At 43.1% G+C, this 26,895-nt stretch overlaps 1 protein-coding gene across 3 annotated transcripts in view; it reads left to right on the top strand.

Annotated features, from left to right (window-relative positions):
* Positions 1-26,895, top strand: part of MYRFL (myelin regulatory factor like) — a 132,281-nt gene that overhangs the window by 32,631 nt on the left and 72,755 nt on the right. For all 3 annotated transcript variants that reach the window (XR_016216883.1, XM_089308682.1, XM_070052617.2), the window contains exons 3-6: positions 5,824-5,914; positions 23,538-23,605; positions 23,691-23,949; positions 24,663-24,754. Coding sequence is in view for 2 of the 3 variants with exons in the window: in XM_089308682.1 (XP_089164808.1) it covers positions 5,824-5,914; positions 23,538-23,605; positions 23,691-23,949; positions 24,663-24,754 (510 nt within the window). In the remaining variant the exon portion in view is untranslated. The remainder of the gene's footprint in view (positions 1-5,823; positions 5,915-23,537; positions 23,606-23,690; positions 23,950-24,662; positions 24,755-26,895) is intronic.

Raw genomic sequence — 26,895 nt, forward strand, 5'->3', positions numbered from 1 at the left:
ATTCTGCCCTCCAAATCAATCAATCAATTAATCTTTGTGGAAAAAGAGCTCTGACACTCTTTTGTCTTTGTGTCTCTAGCACTTGACACTATGCCTGGCCCTTAGAAGGTGCCTATTGTTGTTGAGTAATATGATCAGGGAAGGCCAATGTTGCTGTGGTGTAGCCTGCCTCGGTCCAAAATCCCAGCTGTAGGCTGAATGAACTTTCAAAATTACAAGCCCTTGGTTATTCCATTGCTCGACTTAAAATGTCTCAATGTCTCCATAACTTTCAAGATAAAGCCCTTACTATGATCCCAGTGGACCTTCAAGCCCTGGTGTCTACAGTCTTGCTCGAGGCACTTTCCACCTTCGTACTTACATTCACTCATTCGAAGCTTTATTTACTCGTACAACAAATCTGATATTTATTGAATAATTATTGTGATCTAGGTCCTGCTCCAGATGCTGAGGATTTGTATGATAAACAACAATCTCTGCCTCCCAGGGCTTAGAGTTGAAAAAGAGTGACAGACATACAGCGGATAACTGCTACAGCGATTGAAACAAAAGTATGGGGTCTGCGAAGGGCATTGCTCTCAGTCTGTGCCATGTCCTTCCATGCCTACTGGCTCCAGCCAAAAGGCGCATTTCCATAGGAGCCCTGCTGCTGACCGAGTTCATTTACAAATGCTCTTTTCAGTTCCTATCTCTCCTCTTCTGGCTGTCTCCATCTCTCTCTTTTTCTCTGCCTTTCAAATAAAAATTAATTAATTAATTAATTTTAAGAAGCTTATGGAAAATGCCTGTTATGGGAAAACTATGCAAACTATGCATGATTTTTTTTTCCAAATTGCACCAAAATAAACTGATCTTTTAATTATATTTTCCAAGATCTTTTGAAGTACCCTGGTCTGTTTACTAGTAGGCTCTAGGGATGTGGCTTGAATTTGTCCATGGTACCATTAGTGGATTGATCTTCAAAACCATGCGCTTTATTGTTTTCTGGCTAAGGCCACGGGCAGCAGGTCAGGCCACTGTCTTGTAGCTGGCTTTGTACCTGGAAGGGGTGGCAGAGAACTAGGGTTAGGAAGAGCCTTGCGTTACAAGAACAGTAAAGGGACAGCTTCCCCGACTCTTGCAGGCAGCCTGTGCAGCTTCTTGTGAGAGCCGAACAGTGGCAGCCCCTCCAAAACACACAGATAAATGTAGAAAAGGGTGGAATCAGTGTCTGAAACTCAGCCTTCCCGGGTGTGGAGGAGACACCCAGGGATGCACTCTTTTCTGGTCTGGGTGTTGGAAACAACAGTCCAAGATGATTAGAGTGAACTGATTATTTTTTTTAAAGCGTGAGATTTATTTTAAGAGCCGATGGAGAATTGCTGTGTGTGTAAAACCTCCGGAGAACAATCTAATCTGACACTGTGGATTTATCTTGTTGAGTGATTTCCTTTGGGTACGGAAAGCACAGATGTGATTTTTGGAGTCCTGGAGGAAGCAGCTCCTGCAGGAGTTCCCTCTGTCCTTGTTAATTAAGGGCAAGCCAGAAAGCCTCAGGAGTTGTGGCCATCCTCTCTGTCGGCCTGGGACTGGTGGGGGCTGGTGGGTGATATGAAAAATGTGGCACCTCAGTCAGGTCTTGGAATCCATGAGCCATCTCCCGTTTCTTCCTGGGGAGTTGTGTGTATGAGTGCGTGAGTGCAGGGGGATGCTGTTGAAAGCAGATGGGACACCAGCTGGGGCTTCAGTGGGAGACTAAACCGATTTCTCCTTCCATCTGCTTTCCTTAGCCGTAGGCTTGTCCAAAGCCCAGGGAAGCAGTAGGAGCAGTGCAGTCCTCCCTGAAGTTGGCTGGGATCAGGGGAAACAGGAGAGCACCAGCTGCTGGTGGGGGTGATTGGGTGGGAACGAAGTGGGTAGAGAGAGAAACATGCTCAAGAATCAGGGTAGGCCTGGGTTGGCTTCCTTGTGCCACTCACAAGCTGTGTTAAGTGTCGCTAGCTCTGGGCAAGCTAGTTTACCTCTGTAATCACTTGATCTCATCTGTAAACTGGGTATCAATGATGTCTGCCTCCTCGGGCTGTTAAGAAGATTAAATGAGATAATACAAACGAAGTGCTTATCCTTTTGTTTGGCTCAGAGGAAGAACTCCAAAGTCTGAATGTCCCCGGACAACTGCTGTAGTGTTTGGATCATCCTTCTCCTGTTCTTGTCTTCATGTGATCCTTTCCCACAATGCAACCAGAATGACCATGAAGAGCTTAACATGCCACTAGCCAGAGATTTTTCCATTGCTCTGACCTCCTCTCCTATCCCCATGCCCCTGCATTCTAACCATGCTGAAGTGATTGGCTTTGCAAACAGGCTCAGTACAGACCAACCAACCTTGGCTCTTACTCTTGCCACCCCCACACCTCACAAGCTTTGCCTTTTACCTTTGAACTTTGCAGGACCGGTTTATTTTGGCAGTTGACTCCAAACTGAAAGAAGCTTCCCATTTGCCACTGCCTCTCATGCCACCCTGCTTTATTTTCATCACTAACTCAAAATACTCTGTTTATTCATTATTCCTAGTTAGTGGTATGTATCCTATATTCCCCTAAAGTGGTAGGTGCTGAAGAAGTGTTGGTTGAATAAATGGAAGAACAAATGTGCCTTGTCCTGCTCATTCCATCTTCTTTCTCCAAAGTCTAGCTCAAGTCTAAACTCAATTATGAGGCCATTTCTAACTACTGTGATTTTTTTAGGGGTCTCTTTCTCCTATGAGTCCAGTAGACACTTGGGTTATGTCCCCCCCATTTCCCTCTTGGCCCATGTCTTCAAATATAGTTGATGATGCCTCTTCTCTGCTATTTTCACAATTCTGGAACACAGAGAAAGAAAAAAGTCTCCAAATTATTATTAAGGCACCAGCATGAAACATAAGGAATATTGGTATGTGGATACAGAGTTGTACTTGGATACAACTTATATACTAGGATAGCCCTCCCCTCCCCAAATTCATTAAGCCTGTATTACATTATCTGTCATCTATTTCAGATTTTAATAAGATGAAAGAAAGGACTTTGACTTTCCACTGTTGGCAAAATCCAAAAACAAAACAAACAAAAACCAAAAAATCCTCAATTTATTTTTAACATTAATGGATAAAGCTCCAATTTTTTAAATCATTAAACATGTCACTGGCTGTTTTTTTTTAAAGATTTATTTATTTATTTATTTGAAAGTCAGAGTTAGACGGAGAGAGAAGGAGAGGCAGAGAGAGACAGAGGTCTTTCATCCACTGGTTCACTTCCCAATTGGCTGCGACAGCTGGAGCTGCACTGATCTGAAGCTGGGAGCCAGGAGCTTCTTTCAGGTCTCCCATGTGAGTGCAGGGGCCCAAGCACTTGGGCCATCTTCTACTGCTTTTCCAGGCCATAGCAGAGAGGTGGATCAGAAGAGGAGCAGCCAGGGCTAGAACCAGTGCCCATATGGGATGCCAGCGCTTCAGGCGAGGGTGTTAACCCGCTGCGCCACAGTGCCGGCCCTGCACTGGCTGTTATTTGTTGTGGGTTTTCTCTCATGCACATACTTATCAGAACTTATATATATATGTATGAATATATTCACACATAATCTTAAGGACAGTCTTTGGAATCCATATTGAATGGGCAGTGCCTTTTGGCATCAATCAAGAAGGTAAAAGGGTATCATACCTTTGATGCATGAATTCTAACATAGGATCATCTTTATGTTCCTTGATGATAGCATCTTCTCTTAATATTGAATTTTTTAATTTATTTTATTTTAACTTTTATTTAACAAATATAAATTTCCAAAGCACAGTTTATAGATTACAGTGGCTTCTCTCCCCCCCCATAACTTCCCTCCCACCCGCAACCCTCCCATCTCCCACTCCCTCTCCCATTCCATTCACATTGAGATTCATTTTCAACTATCTTTATATACAGAAGATCAATTTAGTATATATTAAGTAAAGATTTCAACAGTTTGCACCCACACAGAAACACAAAGTGTAAAGTACTGTTTGAATACTAGTTATAGCATTAATTCACATTGTACAACACATTAAGGACAGAGATCCTACATGAGGAGTAAGTGCACAGTGACTCCTGTTGTTGACTTAACATATTGACACTCTTTTTTATGCTGTCAGTAATCTCCCTAGGCTCTAGTCATGAGTTGCCAAGGCTATGGAAGTCTTTTGAGTTCGCCGACTCCAATCTTATTTAGATAAGGTTATGGTCAAAGTGGAAGTTCTCTCCTCCCTTCAGAGAAAGGTACCTTCTTCTTTGATGGCCCATTCTTTCCACTGGGATCTCATTCACAGAGATCTTTCATTTAGGTGTTTTGTTTTGTTTTTGCCAGAGCGTCTTGGCTTTCCATGCCTAAAATACTGTCATGGGCTTTGCAGTCAGATCTGAATGCCTTAAGGGCTGATTCTGAGGCCAGAGTGCTGTTTAGGACATCTGCCATTCTATGAGTCTGCTGTGTATCCTGCTTCTCATGTTGGATCGTTCTCTCCTTTTTAATTCTATCAGTTAGTATTAGCAGACACTAGTCTTGTCATTCTTCTAATGTTGAATTTTTACAACATTTATTTAGAGTTCAGGTATACATTCACATATATCAGTCTATAGTTTCATTTATTTCCTCTCAGATTTTGGCATCAGTTTTACTTTGACTTTATATAAATAATTGGAAACTTCTTTTTCCATATTGCATAAGAGTGGACTAATGGCTATTATTAAATAGATACTATGAAAGGTTTGAAGTCATGATCCACAATGCCATTGGTACCTGGCTTGTTTTCACACTTTCAAAAAGAATTATTTACTTTATTTGAAAGGTGGAGTGACTGAGAGAGGGAGAGACAGAGAGAAATGCTCACAACAGTCAAGGCTATGCCAAATCACAGCCAGGATCCCATAACTCCATCTGCATCTCCCCATAGGTGGCAGGGGCCCAAGCACATTAGCAGGAAGCTGGATAAGAAGCTTGGAGCATCCAGGACTTGAGCCAAATCTGCGATATGGGATGCAGGTGCCCCAAGCTGCAGCTTAACCAGCTGCGACACAATACCCACTACCTCAAACTTAATTTTAACAACTGCCCTGTTTAATTTTCTGGCCATTTCTGATTTTTTCATTTGTTTGCCTTGAGTTTTCTAGGTATAAAATAATGCTATCCACAAATAAGATAGTTTTGTTGCTCTATAATATATACTTATATTTTATATTCTTTTAAAATTCTAACAATATTTATTATAATCCGAAAAAAGTCAACAGAATTTTGTAAACCAAGAAAAAGACTACTGTTTAACATTTTGTGAAGTCTGACAAAATATCAAATAAGATATTGAAGTTCTTATTGAGTATAACTGGAAATGATTCATCAAGCCAACAAGCCAACCATATGTCTATCCATTCATCCATCTTTCCTTCTTTTGATCCATCCAATAAATGTTTACTGCTTGCTTGTTTCATGCTATGGATCCTCACAAGTACAATAAGAAAAACTTAAAGATTTGAAAGATAGATAGAGATATAGATGATGAATAAAAACACAAATAAACAACTATAATAGTATATAAAGAAACGTACATGGGGCTATAGAAGCACACAAGATAGGGGCATCTAAACAAGTTTTGGGCAGCTGGAGGAAAGTGACATCTAATGAGATTTCTGAAGGAAGTATCTGGATAAAAGAAAACCAGTCTCAATAAATGCGTTGTGTTGTTTAGTTGCTTTGAGATTCTGGTGTGTAAGCGTGTCAAAAGTGTTAGTCACTGGTTGTTCTGAAATCCTCACGGTTCTCAAGCTTTTCCTTTTGTGTTTGCAGCCCAGGGAGCAAGCAGCACACTGGAAAATCCTGCCCTGGACACAAGTCTGCTGGAGGAGTTCTTGGGCAATGATTTTGATTTGGGGGCTCTGTAAGTAATGACAGTGCTGCTCTCTGTTTGAGGTTTTAAAATTGGATAATTAAATAATAATTTAATTGAATAATTTACTGAGCCAGGAAGTTATTCTTTTTTTATTTTCCAAAAATGCTGGGGTAACATTGGCATCATTTCCATTATAAATCTTGGGCAGATTTCACCAGTGAAACCACCTGGATCTGGGGTTTCTTTTGTGGGCAGTTCCCCTTGCCTGCCCTCCTTCTCCCAACACAAATTCAATGTCTTTAAAATATATGGGACTTGGGCCCGGCGCTGTGGCGTAGCAGGTAAATCCGCTGTGTGCAGCGCCGGCATCCCATATGGGCACCAGTTCTAGTCCCGGCTGCTCCTCTTCCCATCCAGCTCTCTGCTATGTCCTGGGAAAGCAATAGAAGATGGCACAAGTGCTTGTGCCCCTGTACCCATGTGGGAGACCCAGAAGAAACTCCTGGCTCCTGGCTTTGGATTGGCACAGCTCCAAACATTGTGGCTATCTTGGGAATGAACCAATGACGGAAGACCCGTCTCTCTCTCTGCCTCTCCTTCTCTCTCTGTGTGACTCTGACTTTCAAATAAATAACTAAATCTTTAAAAAATAAATAAATAAATAAATAATGAAATATATGGGACTGTTCAGGTTATTGGTAGCTCTCAGCTGAGGCAGTTGTATCTTTTTAAAATTTTTTTTAAAGGATTTATTTATTTATGTGAGAAGTAGAGTTACAGACAGAGTGAAGGAGAGACAGAGAGAAAGGTCTTCCATCCACTGGTTTATTCCCCAAATGGCCGCAACAGCTAGAGCTGGGGCGATTCAAAGCCAGGAGCCAAGAGCTTCTTCTGGATCTCCCATGAGGGTGCAGGGGCCATCTTCCACTGTCTTCATAGGCTGTAGCAGAGAACTGGATCAGAATAGCTGGATCAGCATATGGGATGCCGGTGCTGATGTTTTTTTTTTTTTTTTTTTTTTTTTCTTTTTTACAGGCAGAGTGGACAGTGAGAGAGAGAGAGAGAGAGAGAGAGAGAGAGAGAGAGAGAAAGGTCTTCCTTTTGCTGTTGGTTCACCCTCCAATGGCTGCCGCAGCCGGCGCACTGCGGCAGGTGCACTGCGGCTAGCGCACCGCGCTGATCCGAAGGCAGGAGCCAGGTGCTTCTCCTGGTCTCCCATGGGGTGCAGGGCCTAAGCACTTGGGCCATCCTCCACTGCACTCCCGGGCCACAGCAGAGCTGGACAGGAAGAAGAGCAACTGGGACAGAATTCGGCGCCCCGACCGGGACTAGAACCCGGTGTGCCGGCGCCGCAGGCGGAGGATTAGCCTTTGAGCCACAGCGCCAGTCCAGTGCTGATGTTTTTGATCAATAGTTCATTCCTTTTTATTGCTAAGAAAGACTCTTTTGAATTATTATAACACAATATATCTGCTCACCTTTTTAACAATATTTGGGTACTTCCATTTTTGGCAGTTATGAATAATGTTTTATAAATATGTACAGATTTTTTTGTGTGATGAAGAGTTTTAACTTCTTTAGGGTAAATACTTAAGGACTTCTGGATCATATTGTGAATTTAATTGTAGAAATTATCAAATTCTCTAGAGTGACCATATCATTTTATATTACCACTAGCTGTAGATACCAAGTTGCTTCACTTCATAATGAATTTTTAGAATTTTTATTATAGCCATTCTAACAGGTTTGTAGTCATCTTCCATTGTGTTTTAATTTGCATTTTTCTAATGACTAATGAATTTGGGCATCATTTCATGTGCTTGTTTGCCATTCAGATGTTTTCCTTGGTGAAGTATCTGTTCAAATCATTTGCAATTTTTAAATATTGGGATTATTTTCTTATCTTTGGGTTAGAAAAATGTTTAAATATTCTGGATATTAGAACTTTGTTAGACATGTGATTAGTGAATATTTCTCCCAGTCTCTAACTTATGTTTCCATTTTCTTCACAGTGTCTTTCTCAGAGCAAAAGTTTTACTTTTGATGATGTTCAGTTTGTAGAATTTTCTGATTTTTTTGTAGGGCTTTATGATATGTGTTTTGTACCTAAAAAAATACAGATTTTGTCTAATGCAAGTTTCCAGAGATTTTCACCTGTGCTTTTTTTTTTTTCTGAAAGGCTTGGAGTTTTACATTGCACCTTTAGAATTATGATACATTTTGAATTAATTTTTACGTAAGAATTGAGATACAGGTCAAGATTAATTTCTTTGTGTATCAATGCCCAATAATTCTAGAATCATTTATTGAACAGCCTTTTTCCACTGAATTGTCTTTACACTGTTTTTAAAAAGCATTTGAGCATACTCATATTAGTTTATTTCTAGCATTTTATTCTATTCTGTTGATCTATGTGTCTATCATCTTGAAAATATCACATTTTTTTGATTATTGTACTTTTAGCATAAGCCTTAAGATTATATAGTATAAATTTTCCAAATTGTTTTCTTTTTCAAAATTATTTTGGCTTTGCTGGCTTATTTGATAAATCACATATATATAAGAATCTGATGTCCAAACAATTCTACTGGATTTAGATTAGGATTATATTATGACTAGAGATCTTTTAGGGGAGAATGGCCATCTTATCAAAACCGATTCATGAACGTGGTATACCTCTCTGTTTATGTAGGCCTTCTTTGATTTCTTCATTAGTATTTTACAATTTTTAAGAAACAGATTTTGTACATATTTTGTTAGATTTATATCTAAATATTTCATATTTCCATTTGTGCTATTGTAAAAGGTTTAAAAATTAAACTTCTAGCTACCCTTCACAAGTATATAGAAATACTACCAATACTGTCAGTAGAGTTGGGTACCACAATCCTAATAAAGGCATTTATTGGATCTAACAGCTTTTTTAGGGATCATATTTCTTGAGATTTTTCTATGTTGGCAATATCATCTGCAAATTGAGGTACTTGTATGTCTTTCTTTCCACACTATGTACCCTTTGACCCCTTTTCCTGCCTTATTGAACTGAGTATAATGTTAATAGAAAAGTAGTGGGAGTAGACATACTTTTCTTCTCTCTGATCTTAGAGGAAAAAAATTCATTTTTTTGTCATTAGGTGTGACACTATCTGTTTTTTGTGATGCCTTTTGTTAGCTTGAGGAGGTTCTTTTCTACTTCTAGTTTGCTTATAATTTTTTTTTATAATAAATGGGTGGTGAATTTTGTCAAATGTCTTTTCTATATTTGTTGATATTATGTTTTTCCCTTTCGTCTTTTAATATGGTGGAGTACTTTGCTTTATTTTGGATATTGAACTGCTTTGAGTTCCTGTGATAAACTTCGGTTAGTTGTGATGTATTTTTTTAAACTTTATTTAATAAATATAAATTTCGAAAGTACAACTTTTGGATTATAGCAGCTTTTCCCCACATAACCTCCCTCCCACCTGCGACCATCCCATCTCCCACTTCCTCTCGCATCCCATTCTTCATCAAGATTCATTTTCAATTATCTTTATATACAGAAGATCAACTTGGTATATACTAAGTAAAGATTTCAACAGTTTGCACCCACACAGATACACAAAGTATAGAGTACTGTTTGAGTAGTAGATTTACCATTAATTCACATAGTACAACTCATTAAGGACAGAGATCCTACATGGAGACCAAGTATACAGTGACTCCCGTTGTTGATTTAACAATTGACACTCTTATTAGAGCCTCGAGTGATGTATTTTTAAAAAAGATTATTTATTTGAAAGGCAGAGCTAGTCAGAGAGAGAGAGAGAGAGAGAGAGAGAGAGAGAGAGATTGAGATTGAGAGATTGATCTTCCATCTGCTGATTCACTCACCCAGAAAGCCACAATAGCCAGGGCTGAGCCAGGCCGAATCCAGGAACCAGGAGCTTCCTCCAGGTCTCCCATGTGGGTGCAGGGGCCCAAGTGCTTGGGCCACCCTTCACTGCCTTCCCAGGCACATTAGCAGGGAACTGGATCAGAAGTAGAGCAGCAGGGACAGGAACTGGTACCCATATGGGATGCTGGCATCTCAGGTGGAAGCTTTGCCCACTATGGCACAATGCTGGCCCTGTGATATACTTTTAAAAAAAAATATATTTCTGGGGCTGGCACTGTGGGTAAAGCCACTGCCTGTAGTGCCAACATCACATAAGGGCACCGGTTCTAGTCCCAGCTGCTCTACTTCCAATCCAGCTCTCTGCTATGGCCTAGGAAAGCAGTAGAAGATGGCCCAAGTCCTGGGACCCCTGTATCCACATGGGAGACCTGGAGGAAGCTCCTGACTCCTGGATTCGGATCAGCCCAGTTCCAGCCATTGTGGTCATTTGGGGAATGAACCAGCAGATGGAAGACCTCTCTCTACTCTTTCTCTCTCTGCCTCTGCCTCTTTAATTCTGCTTTTCAAATAAATAAATGAATATTTTTAAAAAAATATATATTGCTGGGTCAGGCTTCCATTGCAGCAGTTCAGTCCCCAGTTGGGATGTTTGCAACCCATACCGGAGTGCCTGGTTCAAGTCTGGACTCTCCACTTCCGATCTAGCTTGCTGCTAATGTGCGTCCTGGGAGGTAGCAGGTTACTGCTCAAGTACTTAAATGCCTGCTACCTACGTGGGAGACGCAGCTTGAGTTCCACTCCTCGATTTGGCCTGGGCCAGTCCCATCTTTCTGTTTCTCTGTCTCTCTGCATTTTAAATCAAATGAAAATAAATTTGCTAAAATTTTATTGAGGTTTTTACATTTCTATTCATGAAAATATTGGTCTGAAGTCTTTATCCTGGATTTTTTTTTTTTGGCTTTGATATCAGGATAATTATAGCTTTCTAAAATTAATTGGAAAGCATTCCCTACTCTTGAATTCTCTCAATGAAAATTATGGAGCTGGATTTATTTCTTCCTAAAAAGTTTAGTAGAATTCTCTAGTGAAACCATCTGTGCTTGTAGTTTGCCTTTTTGGAAGGTCTTAACCATAAATTAACTTAGTAGATTCAGGATTATTAATGTTATTTCTTTCCACTTATGTGAGTTTTGGTAGGGTTTTGTTTTGTTTTGTTTGGTTGGTTTTTTTTTTTTTTTTTGTCTCAAAGAATCAGTCTGTTTCATCAAGTTGTCAAATTTTTGGCTGTAGAGTTTTTGGTAGGATTCTTTATTACTCAATCTCTGAAGACTGTAGTGATATTTTGTTGTTGGTTCTTCATATTGATAATTTGTTTATTTTCTGCCTCTCTTTTTTAATTAATCTAGTTAGATATTTATGAATTTTGGTCTTTTCAATTAAGTAAGCTTTGATTTCATTCACTTTATTATGTTTTGTTTTTAATGTCACTGATATCTGGTCTTATTTTTATTATCATCTTCTTTCTGCTTGCTTTTGGTTTAGTTTTCTCTTCTTTATCTAGTGTCTTAAGTGAGAAGCTTAGTTCTTTACTTGAGACCATTCTTTGTTTTCTAATTTAAACATTCAGTGCAATACATTTCCCTCTCCTTATGGTTTCAGCTGCATGCCTCGGTGTTTGGTATGAATATAATGCAGCTACAAACATCTAAAACTCTATGTGTAATATTTGGTTTTCAAATTCATATATATGTGAAAGAACTTACAAATAAGAAAATAGCCCATTATATTTATTCAAGCATTTGTCATCATTGTTGGTCTTATTTCATATCTAGAATTATTTTTCTTCCACTGTAAGAATCCTCTTTATAGAAGATTTATTGGTGTTGGATTCTCTTGTCTTTTCTCCACTGAAAATGTTTTTAGTTTACTTTCACTCTTAAAGGATCTTTTTGTTGGATAAGGAATCTTAGTGGATAAATTTTTTTTCTCCTTAAGAGCTCTTTGAAAAGATTAATGCAATATCTTTTGGCTTCTGCGGTTTCTGATGACAATAGATTTTGTTTGAATCCTTGTACCTTGTATGTAAATTGGCATTTTTTTTAAAATCTTTGACTTTTGCCCGTTTGATTGTGATGCATTTGGATATAAGCATGGTTTTCTTTGAAATTATAGTATTTGGGACTCACTCAGCTTTTTGAAAGTGTAGAATTATGCTTTTCACCATGTCTGGGAAGTCTCTTCACATTTGTTTTTCTGTACCAGTGTCTGTCTTTTCTTCTTCTAGGACTCCAACAATAAAAGACGGTAGGCCTTTTGACATGCACACAGGTTCCCAAAGCTCAGTTCATTTTATCAGTCCTCTCTCTGTTGTTCAGACTGGATAATTTCTATTGATCTGTCTTCAAGATCACAAACCCTCCTCTGTCATTATCACCTTCACTCTGTTGTTGATCCCACTTTAGCATTCCCTGCCCTACTGAAACAGACAGTGGAACTGGGCCTGAATCTTAATAGTGGTAGGGAAGCCCATTTGTAGGTCTCTTAGCGCCATTTGTCAACAGAAACATCTTTGCCCAACAGACTAGCAGAAAGTATGTAAGTCTCACACACACACACACACACACACACACACACACACACACACTCGAAAGGAAGGCGAGAGGAGAGAGGTAGAGATGCTCAATGGCTGAGCCCACGCTCGGAGCTGGTTGTTCTGCTCCAGGCACTGCATGGGCTGAACCCAGACACTAATTGCTCTGTGTCTGCCCGTCACAGTCCTCTCATTGCATCCAAGCAGATTGGATGAATTATGAACAATGGGTATATTCTTATTTTCTGCCAAAAGTTCTCCAGTCTCTCTCCCCTAAGTGTCTTCATAAGAGGTGGTACAGCTGATTCCACCAGAGTTCTGCTTAATCATGTGGGCCAATTTAAAATTAGCGGAAAGGCCTTTACCTGTTTGGAGGGGTGCCTGTCTTTTTACCTGGAGGTCTGACATCTGTCTTACAGTCTTCGTCTCCTCGATGATAATAATAGTCCTCCGTACAGGAGCAGAGATACCCACCCCCAGCCTTCCCCACTGCAGTTGAGATTTAGGCCTGGTTTGCCCAGTAGGATTCAGTTTCTGTCTTTGTGGAGGAGGAGGTTGGGAGATGGATTGTAGGTGAGGAAACTATTGAGCATTTGCTAAACATTGGGCATTATTCTTTGACGCTTACACATTCAGTTATTTAGGCACATATCTGATGCTACACATTTCATTTGTTGGAACTCTGCCAAATTAGTAGGAAATTATCAACATCTTGCAGACAAGGAGATCGAGGTGCAGAGATTCAGTAACTATGCATAGGTCAGCAAGAGGCCAGGCTGAGATTAACATCTACCTGGCCGAACATTGTGTGTCCTTTCTCCTACGTGCTGTATTATGGCCTGTTTTTGAGGAATGTGAACTTCAGGGGAATATGTGGTAAGTACCTAAAATTATCAACCAAAAGGTGTGGCTCAGAAAAGATCAAAGCCACAGTTTTGTGAAGACTATCAGAGTTCAGGTTCACTAAAAAAAGTTCTATGATCAGATAACCTGTTATTACTCGATAAAACACGCAGTTAACTGGAGCTGCAATAAAAATCTGGCCAGGAACAAACAGGCAGAGGTCCAGTCCGTGACCGCAGGGGCAGAGGACTGGCACAGTGATTACCCCATCTGTGGGAGCTGCTCAGCTACTCCAAGCTTTGCATTTCTCTAAGTCCTGGGCTTTTTGTGCAAGTTAGTTGTTTCTGTCCCATTAGCCTGGGGATGTGAATGGTTTTTTTTGCCTGGGGTAGCAGAGCTGAGATCCAGACCTGGGTTTACTAAAATCCCAAGTTACTTCTCTGCTAACTTGCTTCTAGATTGTGCCTTTATAAAATGTCAATGACAGCCCTATCGAAAGGGATCACCACACTTCAAAACGACTGAGAGCAGGTTTGAATCTCCTGGCACATTTTTAGATCTCAAATATATATATTATATATATTATAAATATATATATTTAGATCTCAAATATATATTATATATATTATAAATATATATATTTAAAGGTTTATTTATTTATTTGAAAGAGTTACACAGAGAGAGGAGATGCCCAGAGAGAGAGAGAGAGAGAGAGAGATCTTCTATCCGCTGGTTCACTCCCTAACTAGCTGCATGGTCAGAGATGCACTGATCAGGAGCCAGGAGCTTCTTCCAGATCTCCCACACAGGTGCAGGGGCCCAAGGACTTGGGCCATCTTCCACTGCTTTCCCAGGCTGTAGCAGAGAGCTGGATGGGAAGTGGAGCAGCCGAGACTCAAACCGGTGCCCATATGGGATGCCGGCACAGTAGGCTGCGGCTTTACCTGGAACGCCACAGTGCCGGCCCCTAGATCTCAAATGTATTTTTTTAAATGGAATTATTGATCCTGCAGAGCAAATTTCCCTAAATACTTTAAAGAAAACTTGCCCTAGGAGATGTGGGGATAAAAACCAAAAATTCCACGATCCGTCGTTAAGCTTGGACTCAATGGCGTAAGCCAGACCAAGCGAGCATCCTCACTGCAGGACTTCCCAGAGCCTTTGCTGTGCTAAGGCCCAGCTGGGAAAGGGAGTGGCATACAGCGTTTCTTACAGTTATTTGGCCAAGGACTCCTTTAGGGCGGTATGGACTCGTGTCTGAGCTTTGGGATTTGTTGCTCAGGATTTCATCATTTTTCCTTAGCAAATCTCTTTCTCATCTTTCTGGGGCCAGTTCTGTTAGCATGTGAAGGGCTCTGCAAATTGCTCTTAACCCTTTGTTTCCTTGTGTAGCAGAGATCGGGGCAGCCATCTGCCCAGGATGAGCAGGTTGAGGTCCTCTCTGACTGCCTCTGTTAGCCAGCCAGTTACCTACTGGGTACAAAGGTGACCTGTGGGATGGGGCATCCTGGGAAATGTCCAGGTATGGAGTACTGCTTGGAGAGGAGCTAAAGGTGTGGGAGACAGCATACAAGACAAGATAAAAGATAGGGGCCACTGCAGTGGCGCTGTGGGTTAATCCTCCACATGCCGTGCCAGCATCCCGTATGGGCGCCGGTTCGAGTCCTGGCTGCTCCCCTTCCAATCCAGCTCTGTGCTGTGGCCTGGGAAAGCAGTAGAAGATGGCCCAAGTGCCATGTGGGAGACCTGGATGCGGTTCCAGGATCCTGGCTTAGGTTTGGCCTAGCCCTGGCCTAGCCCTGGCCTTTGCAGGTACTTGGGGAGTGAACCAGTGGACGGAAGCTTGCTCTCTTTCTCTCTCTGTCTCCCACCCACCCTGTCACAGTACCTTTCAAATAAATGAAAAAAAAAATTTTTTTTAAAAAGCAACATGAAATTGAAAAGAGATGTTTATTTTGTTGCAAAAAATTGTTTGAAATGCATTCACATGTGAGGCTTTCAAAAAGTTCATGGAAAATGTGCATTATAAAAGAACTACCCATGGTGCCTGGCGTCTACTTTATGGGAATTCTTTGGCACAATAGACAAATTCAGAGCACAAAGGCCAAAACAGTGTAAATGTGCCTTTCTGGGATCCTGATGTGGTGACTCTGAGAAGGGAGGAGTTTGTTGCAAAGGAGCAATCCCAAACAACTGTGTTTTTCTTTTCTTTTTTTTTTTTTTTGACAGGCAGAGTGGAGAGTGAGAGACAGAGAGAAAGAGAGCTGGACTGGTAGAGGGGCAACCGGGACAGAATCTGGCACCCCGACTGGGACTAGAACCCGGTGTGCCGGTGCCACAGGCGGAGGATTAGCCTATTGAGCTGCAGTGCCGGCCTAACAACTATGTTTTTCTTGCAGTTAATCCTTGCTCTTGTTTTAACAGTTTGCTTAGTTTTAATTCCCTCAAATTCTCTGAAAAGAACTTTGGAAGTTCTGTAAATGTATTTAGATGCATTGAGTGTGGGAGGGTGTAAATATTATGAAATAAAGAAGCAGTCCTGCTGAAGTTTGGAAGGAGATGTAAAATGTAAGGAAAGCACTTAAAGTTTAAAAGCCATCATTTTAAAACTGCCAACACATGTTGTCACTCAGTACAGGAGCCTCTGGCTCTGCCTGCTGGATGGAGCCTGCTTTGCTGTCTATAATGTGTGCCATATTTCTTGAGTGAATTAGTCATTCACTGATGATTTCCAATTTTTTACTAACATTATTGAATTCATTGGTGCCTCTCCTGTATGAGTAACTAAACAAACACCTAGAGCCCTGAATGTGGAGTAGTGGGATCACAGAGCCAATTAAAAATACAACTTGCAGATCTATCAGACTGAGATACTTTTACACAGTATTTCTCGTGGGCAACATACAGTTGGGTCTTGCTTTTTAAAATCTGAGAAGCTCAGATTTTAAGGAGTCCAAAGAACCTGCATACCTAGCGGGTGATAGTGGGCTCCCAGCCATCCCATGTCCTTGACCCCCTGCCTCTTGAGTCCAGCATTTCCAGTGGGAGTCACTTTTCAATACTTCCAGATATTTCTGCCACCCTCTACCTAAGTGATATTTTCATATTGCTGTTCTTCATGCATTTGAAGAACTCCATGTCCTCTTGCAGGAGGATTTAATTTTCTTGTACCACATCCACATCTACTTCTATTCCCAGCCCCCCAATATCAGAAAGCTGTATAAAACTCTTGGTTAGGTTAATATCCAGAGCTTACATTATTATCACATATAATTTACTATGCTTATTGTTTTTGTTTTTCTTGACTTGGTTAGGTTAATATCCAGAGCTTACACTATTATCACTATGTGTTCACATATAATTTACTGTGCTTATTTTGTTTTTCTTGACTCATTGCCTTGTTTTCACAATTTGCTTGGCTTTGAATAGCACTGTGTGCAATCTTCCTTGAATGTTTCTGAACAGAACTGAGTTTTTTTCTTTTTTTGTTTTTAAAGATTTATTTATTTATTTGAAAGTCAGAGTTATACAGAGAGAGAAGAGGCAGAGAGACAGAGGACTTCCTCTGCTGGTTCACTCCCCAGATGGCCGCAACGGCTGGAGCTGCGCTGATCCGAAGCCAGGAGCCAGGAGCTTCCTCTGGGTCTCTCACGCAGATGCAGGAGCCCAAGGACTTAGGCCATCTTCTACTGCTTTCCCAGGCCATAGCAGAGAGCTGGATGGGAAGTGGAGCAGCCAGGTCATATGGGATGCTGGCGCTTCAGGCCAGGGCGTTAACCCACTGCACCAGAGTGCCGGCCCCAAAAGTTTTTTAATAATTAGATGCACCAGTTTCTTTACTTCTTAAAGATGTTCTTCAGATGATCTATGTCTTACTCACTTTTTGCTTCTACCAGTTTGTTTGATCTATTTTGTTCTGTCAGTTAATGAGAGAAGGATATTAATGTCCCTCCTTTGTGTCTGTACAGTTGTCTACATCTCCTTTCAGTCCTGTCACTTTTTCTCCTTGTATTTTGAGGCTCCGTTTCTAGGTACATGAACAGTTATGAGTGCTTTGTCCTCCTGATGAAGTGGCTCTGTTGTTATTGTTGAATGAGCTTCCTTGTCCATAGTACTATTCTTTATTTGAAAGTTATTTTTAGCTATTATTTAGGAATCTATGTCTGCCTTCTTGTGCACATTTTCCTCTCCTTTAACTTTCAATTTATCTGAACTTTTACACAGTATTTCTTGTGGGCAACATACAGTTGGGTCTTGCTTTTTAAAAATTCATTCTTATAATTTCTTTTGAGTGCTTAATCCTTTAACACTCATTGTAATGACTGATAGTGTATTTAGGCCTACCACTTTATTATTTGTCTTCTTTGGGTCCCTTCTGTTTCTTATCTTTTTGTAATTCCTTTGCTGCTTTTTGTGTATTATTTGAATGATTTTAGAATTCCACTTTATCTACTGACCTAAAATTTCCTTGCATTGCTTGACCTTTTCCAGTCTACTTGGAGTTTTGGGTTACTGTTGTTTCACTTTGCCTTGAATAGAGAAACCTTCAACTCTCCAGTTCCATTCATTCCCCACTCCCATCCTCTGTGCTAAAACTGTCATAAGTCACAACTGTTAGCATGCAATACAAACTTAACAAGATCACGTCATAATTTTTGCTTTATACAGTCCTTTGCATTTCAGAGAAATTAAAAAAATAATTGGCACTCAGGTATATGCCACTTTTGATTCTCTTCATTCCTTCCAAAAGTTCCAGGTTCCCATCTGGAACCATTTCCCTTTAGCCCAACTAGCTGTCTTTCATGTTTCTTTTTCTTTTTTTAAAGATTTATTTATTTTATTTGAAAGTCAGAGTTACACAGAGAGAGAGGCAGAGAGAGAGAGAGAGAGTGGTCTACCATCCGATGGTTCACTCCCCAATTGGCTGCAACTGCCGGAGCTTGCTGATCTGAAGCCAGGAGCCAGAAGATTCCTCCAGATCTCCCACATGGGTGCAGGGGCTCAAGGACTTGGGCCATCTTCTACTGCTATCCCAGGCCATAGCAGAGAGTTGGATCAGAAGTGGAGCAGCCGGGTCTCGAACTGGCGCCCATATGGGATGCTGGCGCTTCAGGCCAGGGCATTAACCCGCTGTGCCACAGCACCGGCCCCTGTCTTTCATGTTTCCTATTGTGCACAACTATGCACAGGTTCACCAAGTTTTTTTTTTTTTAATCAAAAGATATACTTTGCTTTCATCCTTGATGGATATATCCACTGAATATAAAATTCTGGCTTACCAGTTTTGCTTTTCAATAGCACTTTAAAAGTGTTACACTGTCTTCTGGCTCCTGGAAATTTTGATGAAAATCAGTGATTATTGAATCATCATTACCTTACAGGTAATACCTTGTTTTTATTTAGCAACTTTCAAGATCTTCTTTTGGGGTTGCAGTGACTTCAATTGCCCTAGAGCTGATTTTTTTATATCAAACTTGCTTGAGACTTAGTGAGCTTGTTGAAATTAAACATTATATCTTTTACCAAGTTTGGGAAGTTTTTGGCTATTACATTAAAGTCCTTTAAAAGGTTCATGGAACACGCATGGAATTTAAAAAACTGCATGGATGTCAAAAATTTTTGGTACCAAAACAAACTTATCTTTAATTCCATTTTTCTTTAACTTTTTTTTTTTGTAGATTCCATAGGACAGAGCGCTGTCCTGTTGCCCTTCATTATTTTTTTTGTAAAGATTTATTTATTTATTTGAAAGAGTTACACAGAGAGAGAAGGAGAGGCAGAGAGAGAGAGAGAGAGAGAGAGGTCTTCCATCCACTAGTTCACTCCCCAATTGGCTGCAATGGCTGGAGCTGCACCGATCCAAAGCCAGGAGCCAGGAGCTTCTTCCAGGTCTCCTATGCAAGTGCAGGGGCTCAAAGACTTGGGCCATCTTCTACTGCTTTCCCAGGCCATAAATGGAGAGCTGGATGGGAAGTGGAGCAGCTGGGACTCGAACCGGTGCTGATATAGGATGCTGGCACTGCAGGTGGTGGCTTTACCTGCTATGCCCCTCTTTAACTTTTTGAAGTATCCTCATATCTTTAGTTTTTCTGCTTCATTCTCTCCATAGTTTCATTTTTCCCTTTTAAAATTAGTTTTTTAATAATTTCTCTTACTTTGCTGATAATTTGTATTTTTCAATTTTTTCTAAAGTTTTATTATTTTTAAAAATTTATTTGATAGGCAGAGCTACAGAGATGGAGGGAGGGAGAAAGAGAGAGAGACAGACAGACAGACAGACATATTCTATCCACTGGTTCACTCCCCGAATGCTGCAACAGTTGGGCTGAGCAAGGCAAAGCCAGGAGCTTCTCTCGGGTCTCCCATGTGTATGGGGTCCCAAGTACTCCGATCATCTTCCCCTGCTTTCCCAGGCGTACTGTCAGGAAGCTGGATTGGAGGTGGAGCAGACAGGACCAAAACAGCTGCCTATATGGGATGCTGGGACTGCAGGCGGTGGCACAACACTCTGCGTCACAACACCCATCCCTGTGTTTTAAATTCCTTACAAACACATGTTCCTCTAAGCTGAGTCATAGCAGCTGCTTTAAGACCCTTACTTCGGTGCATTTGGTGCAGCAGTTAAGATGCTGGTCACAGGGCTGGCGCTGTGGCATAGCAGGTAAAGCCACTACTTGCAGTGCCAGCATCCCATATGGGCACCAATTCGAGTCCTGACTGCTGTACTTCTGATCTGGCTCTCTGCTATGGCCTGGGAAAGCAGTAGAAGATGGCCCGAGTCCTTGGGCCCTGTACCCATGTGGGAAACCCAGGAGAAGCTCCGGATTGGTGTAGCTTCAGCTGTTGCAGCCAACTGGGGAGTGAACCAGCAGATGGAAGACCCCCCTCTCTCTCTCTCTCTCTCTTTCTCTCTCTCTCTCTCTTTTGCCTCTCCTTCTCTCTCTGTATAACTCTTTCAAATAAATAAATAATCTTAAAACAAAAAGTTGCTGCTCAGGACACCTGCATCCCATGTCAGAGTGCCTGTGTTCAAGCCCCAGCTCATACCCCATTCCAGCTTCTTGCTGATGTGCATCCTGGGAAGCAGCAGTGATGGTTCAGGTAGTTGAGTCCCTGCCACTCATACAGAAGACCTGGACTGAGTTCACACCTCCTGGCTTCAGCCCAGCCCAGTCCCAGTAGTTGTGGACATTTGGGGAGTGAAGCAGCAGATGACAGATCTCCATCTGTCTGGTCTGTATATCTGCCTTCATTTCAAAATAAACATAAGTAGCTAAATAAATGTTTTACAAAGATCCTTGTCTGCTAATCCAGTATCTGCATCATCTCTGGGCTGGCGTCTGTTAAATCCCTTTCCCTCTGGGTGAGGTCCCATTTTCCTGGTTCTTTATTGTTGAAGATTTTTAAAAATTATTTTAATGTATGTATTATTTTTATTTATTTGAAAGGCAGAAGGATACAGAGAGACAGAGGTGGACAGACAGGGAGAGATCTTCCACATACGGATTCACTCCCAAAATGCCTGAAACAGCGAGGGCTAAGTCAGGCCAAAACCTGGAGCCCAGATCTCAATCTGGGTCCCCCCATCAGTGCAGGGACTCAAGTACTTGAGATGTCAGTGCTGTCTCCCAGGTGGGCATCAGCAGGACACTGGAGTCAGAAGTCCAGCATTTGGATTTGGGCGGGCCAAGTGCACCCAAGTGTGGGCATCCCAAACGGTGACTTAACAGCTACACACCCCTGTTGAATAATTCTCAGTTGCATTCTGGACATCTTTCCTCTTCAGAGCATAGATACTTTTGTTGTAGAAGGCAATTACTTTGCTTAGACTCAACTGTAAACTCTCTCTGGGGATGTAGCTAGCATTTCAATGCAGTCCTTTTGTCTTAGGCTATGTGTAACCAGCCCTACCCAAGGCTGGCTCAGAGACTTGAGCAGATATACACAGAATCTGCATCTGTCTTCCAAGATTCCCTTTTCATTTGTCATCAGCTGTGTTTGCCCAAAGTCTGTTTGCTAGTTCTTCAGGCCAGAAGGACTGTGGGTTTCTGTAGGAGTGTTAACCACTCTGTGGTCTCTCCTTAACCCAGGCTGAAAGCTGTGAAGAGGTAACTCACCCGGTGCCATCACCTTCTTCCCAGTTCCAATGGCTCCATGGGGGTCTCTTTTCGCGTGAGTTTAGAGTTTTCATTTGTAGGAGGCTTAGACCTGCAAGGAGGTTACCAGTTGTATCAGCAGCAAAAGGGATCTTTTGGATCTTTTGACATTCCTTATTTATCTGGTTATTTGTTCTCTGTCTTTAATATTGAAAGCTTTCTGAAAATGTCTGTTCCTACATTGTTTTTTTCCTGTTTGGGAAGTTCTGAGTGCAAGCTGTTAGTTTCAAAGGATGAACTTTGTTATAGAGGGATCAGGCAGGGACTTGCTGCTTTCTTGGTAACTTCAAAGTACCATTTTCCCCTCTGAATACATCTGATTTTTCTTGAGAGCAGTATTTCAGATTCCTTCTTGTGGGAAATCTGCTTAGATGCACACAAAGCAGAGCTGAGAAAGTGTCTCACAGGTCAGCATTGAGATTTTCTTAAATTTTATTTATTTTTTATGGGAAAGGCAGAGAGACAGACTGATGGGCAAAGTGATTCAGATGTCCACCACAGCCAAAGCTGGGCCAGGCTGAAGCCAGGAGCCAGGAACTCCGTTTGTTTCTCTGCTGTGGGTTGCAAGGACCCGAGTACTCAGGTCATCACTGCCTCTCAGGGTGTACATTAGCAGGAAACTGGTAAAATTTATTTGAGAGGTGGGAGGACGGCTCTCATCCACTGGTTCACTCTCCAAATGCTCTCAACTGCTAGGGGTGGGCCAGAGCTGAAGCTGGGTGCTGGGACTATCATCCAAGTCTCCCACATGGGTGACAGGAAATCAAACAGGTGGGCCATCACCAGCGCCTCCCAGAGTGTGCACCAGCAGGAAGCTGATGTCAGGATCTAGAGCTGGGAAGGGAACTCACGTGTTCTGATATGGGAGGTGGGCATCTTAGCAGCCAGGCCCGCCACCTGCTGCTCAGTTGAAGTTTTAACGAATCCTGCCATTTTCAGGCAGTACCTCACCAGGTCCTTACCCGTGCCTGGAAGACCTGTGCCCCAGTTCCCCTGGTTCTCTTTTTCCGTAGTGGATCTTTCCAACTACTGGACTGAAGGGGGCTGATATCCAATCACGGGGTGGGGGAGCTAACCTAAGGGTACGACTGTTTCTTAATCAAATCTTTAACCAACTGTTTTGCTCTCAGCCCTGCCCTTGCCCCTGGCAACTCCCACGTCCAGGTACTTCTGTGGGGTTTTGTTGGACTGGATGCTTTTTCTTGGCTTCCTGCATCCCTTCCACCTGGGAATCCAGTCCGCATCCACCCTGGCTCTGCCTGGCACCGTGTTATTGTCTGCTGTGTGCTCACACTCGATGTCCTTCTACACTTACACCTCTTTATTCTTCCATGATCATGGGCATGAGATTTTTGGAGAATGGTCACTGTGCTCTCTTGTCTTACTCATAGGAAGTGAATAAATGATAATGAGCCCATTTGAGGAGAAAGCGTAACTTTTCCAGTAAATGAAAAACACAAACTTTTCCCTTCCTCATATTATGTTGGAAACTTAACAAGATGGTTTACTCTCCAAGCCAGAGCATCAAGTGCAGAGTGTGGTGCTTATATCAAGGGTTTCTGAAGTCTAAAGAATCTGAGGGTCTGTCTATCTTTCTCTCTCTTTCTCTTTTCTCTTTCCTTCCTCACTTCCCTCCTCCCTTCTCTCCCCCACCCCTTTCTTCTTCATTTTGTAAAACCCCTGAGCTCTTTCCAAAAGTTTTGGGATCCCTCAGAGCATAGATGGCAAGCTGTCGCTTTAGTGACAGCCTTTACACTACCTTAGCCCACACAGAATGCGCACCTGTCTCTCGTGTGTGGATGTTGGGAATGTTATGAAATAATGATATCATTTAAGCTGTCCTGCACATGCACAATGTCTGGAGCATGATGCTGTGGATTTGAACACGTTGTTTCCCTTCATTTCCACGATGCTGTGAGGTGGGTGTGATCACCATCCTATTTGGTAGTGGAGGAAACGGAAGCCGCGGAGGTTAAGCACTTGTTTGTGGCTACAGCTAGGAGCTGCGAGAGCTAGGGCACCAAGCCCTGTCACTCAATCGCGCCGTGACCCTGGGATGGTCTGGTGAGCTCTGTGTGGTCCCCACCCAGAGCAGTTGGCATCAGCACAGTGGGAGCTGTGCTCTGAGACCTGCCTCCCAGTGGGAACGTAACTGTTAACAGGACCGCGTAAGACCGGAAAGCAACACGTGTCTCTAATCCACAGGCAAGGCCAGCTCCCTGACAGCCCACCCTACTCCGCATCAGACTCATGCTCCCCTCCGCAGGGCAAAGGTGAGTGAGGGCTCGCCCTGTGCCTCCTCCTCTCAGACTCCGGGTGGTAAGAAGCAGAGGCACTCCCTGCCGTGTCTTCCCGCAGATGCCTGCCACGGGACCCTGAGGACCACACCTGGCCGGGCCCCAGCTGCCTTTCCCCACAGCACAGCTGCTCCCCGGATGCTGCCGGCGCACCCTCCACAGAGCGTGGCTGCCGTGAGCTACGCCTGCCAGACCCACGGCGGCTTTCACACCTGCTGTCCCGACACCGGCCACCCTGCCCCTCCACCGGACCAGTGCGCGCCCTCGCATCTGGGGCTAAGTTGTTCTCACCATCAGCAAACGCTGTGCCACATCCCTGGGTAAAGGGCACCGTATTTAGCCTTGACCGACCTCAGCAGAAAGCCTCCAGCAGGCGGCCCCTGTGGCAGTGACCTAGACTGTCCAGCGGACTCCTGTCCAGGAGGTGGCAGTATTGAGACGTGTATGGGCCGTGGCGAGGCCCTGGTGTTCTTGCCTTAGCCCATCTTTTAATTACAAACCTAGCAAACCCAAGGCCCTCATTCAACAAGGACCTGAAGTGTCAGAAATATACAGGGAGTTTCTGGGCGAGGAAGGAAGTGCTGTTTTTATGGGAATCTGATCAAGGGAATCTGAATGAACTATCAGAAAACTATCCATCAATTAAGTACTGACTGATATTCCTCCCCCCTCCCCCCCCTTTCCTTCTTTCATTCCCTTGATTCCTTCTGGATCTAGAGGATGGCAAAGGGCATCAAAAACTGTGGGAAAAAAAAAAACCTCAGGTGTAAAGCATACACCTGTGTTTTAATTTCCTGTCGTCTCTCTCTCAGTAAATTCTCTGCCTTTGGAAATGTCTGTTTTCTAGGCAAGAGAGTCTCCGACCCACTGGATAAGGGAAAACTGAGTTTCAGACTAGTTGGGCTCAAGGCACCTTAACCAACTGGACTTAGTCTTAGGAAAGTGGAGAGCAGATACCAGGGAGAGTGCAGTGATGTAACGTGATGGAGAGCAAAGAAGATGCCTAACGTCCACTCTGCTTTCTTGATTCTAGAACCTCCCTGCCCCCCAGCAAGAAGAGGAAGCACACACAGGCACTGGAGGGCCCCGAGGACTGCCGAGTGTGGCCACACTACTCCAGACCAAGTGAGCAAACCTGGGGCAGGGGACAAGACCAAGATTGGCCACCAGCCTTTGAATAGCTATACAAGATTTCGTTCTGTTTCAGAGAGAGACAGTGCTTTCCTTCCCCTGGACGTGCCTTTTCATGCAGGGAGGATCACACAGGTGCTCCCAGGAAGAGCTGCCGTTGTCTCTCCCTGGTGCAGGTGCAACCCCAGTGTTTCAGTTTTAGGAGCACCATGTCTCAGAAGGCCCGCGCTTCAGGGCCGGCGAGAGTTTGCTGATGCACCTGTTGCCTGGCTGAGTGCAATCCTCTTTGACCGTAATGTGAATAGAACAGCATGAGGCTCTTGGTCAAATGCGGATTCTGATTCAGTGAATCTGCTACGGGGTGTGAGATCTACATTTCTAGCATCTCCCAGGTGAGGCCAATGCTGCTGGTTCCTGGAAGGCACTCTGAGCAGCAAGAGGTCAGAGGATGTCTCCACGGGAGCGGGAGGGGTGGGGCGTTGAGCTTTCCTGGGACTCCACCAAACCTGGGAGTTCTGAGTTGAGCTTTGAAACTCCGGAAAATCATGTTGGAGGTCTTCCATCGGTATCATCTGATGCCCCAGGGGTCAGCCTATCTTTTTTTTAGTCTTATATAAAATGGAACATACTATGTTTGAGCTTAGAGACCTCATCAAGTTGTGAAGAAAGTGTTATCTTTTGGAGTCCGAAGACTTGAACTTCTGAATTTTCCAAGCAGATTCTCTGGTCTTTACTAGGGAAAAGGATGATACTCCAGGAGACTTTCCGCCACTGTAGGTTCTCCAGTGTGGGCTGTGTGAACAGCGCTTTGCATTCAGGGCAACAAGTCCCTGCAGCAGCTTCACATGAGGTTTCCCTCTTGGGGCTCCCCTCTCCATGGCCGCCAACCTGTAGAAGTTTACACTGCCCGGAAGGGAGCTGTGTGTGGCTTTCTAACCTGAGTAGGGGAAGATGCCCCTCCTAGCCAGAGACACTGCCTTTGCCTTCAACCAGGTATGAGCTCAGCTGGCAGGGGCATCTGGCTTCAGCTCCAGCATGGGCTCTGGAGGCCCTTTAGGGGATGATGACCTCCCCTTGTCAGCCAAGTCCCCCAGGTCCCCATCCCCAGGGACCAACCTTGCCCAAGCAACCTCTCCTTTGGCCAGAAGTTTATTTTTCTCTTCTCAGTCCTGGAAATCCAGCATGCTCATGGAAACCCCCCTTTTGGATGATCTCAAGCTCCCTGCTCATGTCCCATGTGAGGTGACATTAATTTCTTCATTGTCATTAGCCTGTGGCTTCTTTATGATTTTCCAACATAATAGGCCAACTGAGTTCTTAGCCAGAAGGGGGAACCATCTGTTCACCCTCCTCCTGGTGCCCCAGCTCCCTGGAGGTACTGGCGAGTCACTCAGCCCTTCCAGGAGTTTCCATGTCCATCCAGATTGTTACACAAAGCACCCTGGCCAGTCCAGAGTTAAGCTCCTTCCTGGGGTGGTTTGTGGCTGCAACCCTGAGATAGCACTGGTTTCTCAAATCTTCAGAAAACAGCCACAGGAGAGTCTGCGTTTCCTATAGGGGTGGCCAAGGACCCAAGTACTCAAGCCACTTCCTGCTACTTCTTGGGGTGCACATTAGCAGGAAGCCAGAATCATAAGTGGACCCAAAGACTCCAACCCAGCCACCTTGGCATGGGATGTGGGTTTCCCAAGTGCTGTGTCAATGCTTGTCCCAAAAAATAATACTTTGTAAAAGCACCATTGTTTGAACTCTTTGCTGGTGGCAGACACTGAGCTAAGCACTTTGTAGAAGTTACCTCACTGCATCCCTTCAAGAACCCTAGAAAAATATTTTTTCTATGACATTTGGGATCTAAAGTAACCTGGAGAAACTCTATTTATTTATTTTAGGTAAATATGGACAGAAGGAAAGCTGAGTGAAAGAAACGCCCCTTTCTGCTGCAGATTCCACGCTGTGGGCTAGGTGGGCACGTTCTGAAGAGGCCAGTGCCCTGCTTCTGTGTCAGTGCTGAGAGGCTGCACCTGGCCCTTCAGACGCCTGCTCCTTCCCTTTCTCTCCTGAAGTCAGGCATGAGTGATCGTGGAGGAGTTAGAAGAAAGGGGAAACAGCAAAAGGCCCAATAGTATTTTACATAA

The sequence above is a fragment of the Oryctolagus cuniculus genome, chromosome 11, assembly GCF_051225735.1.
Source record: "Oryctolagus cuniculus isolate XC-2025 breed Fujian yellow rabbit chromosome 11, ASM5122573v1, whole genome shotgun sequence".
Classification (NCBI taxonomy): Eukaryota; Metazoa; Chordata; class Mammalia; order Lagomorpha; family Leporidae; genus Oryctolagus; species Oryctolagus cuniculus.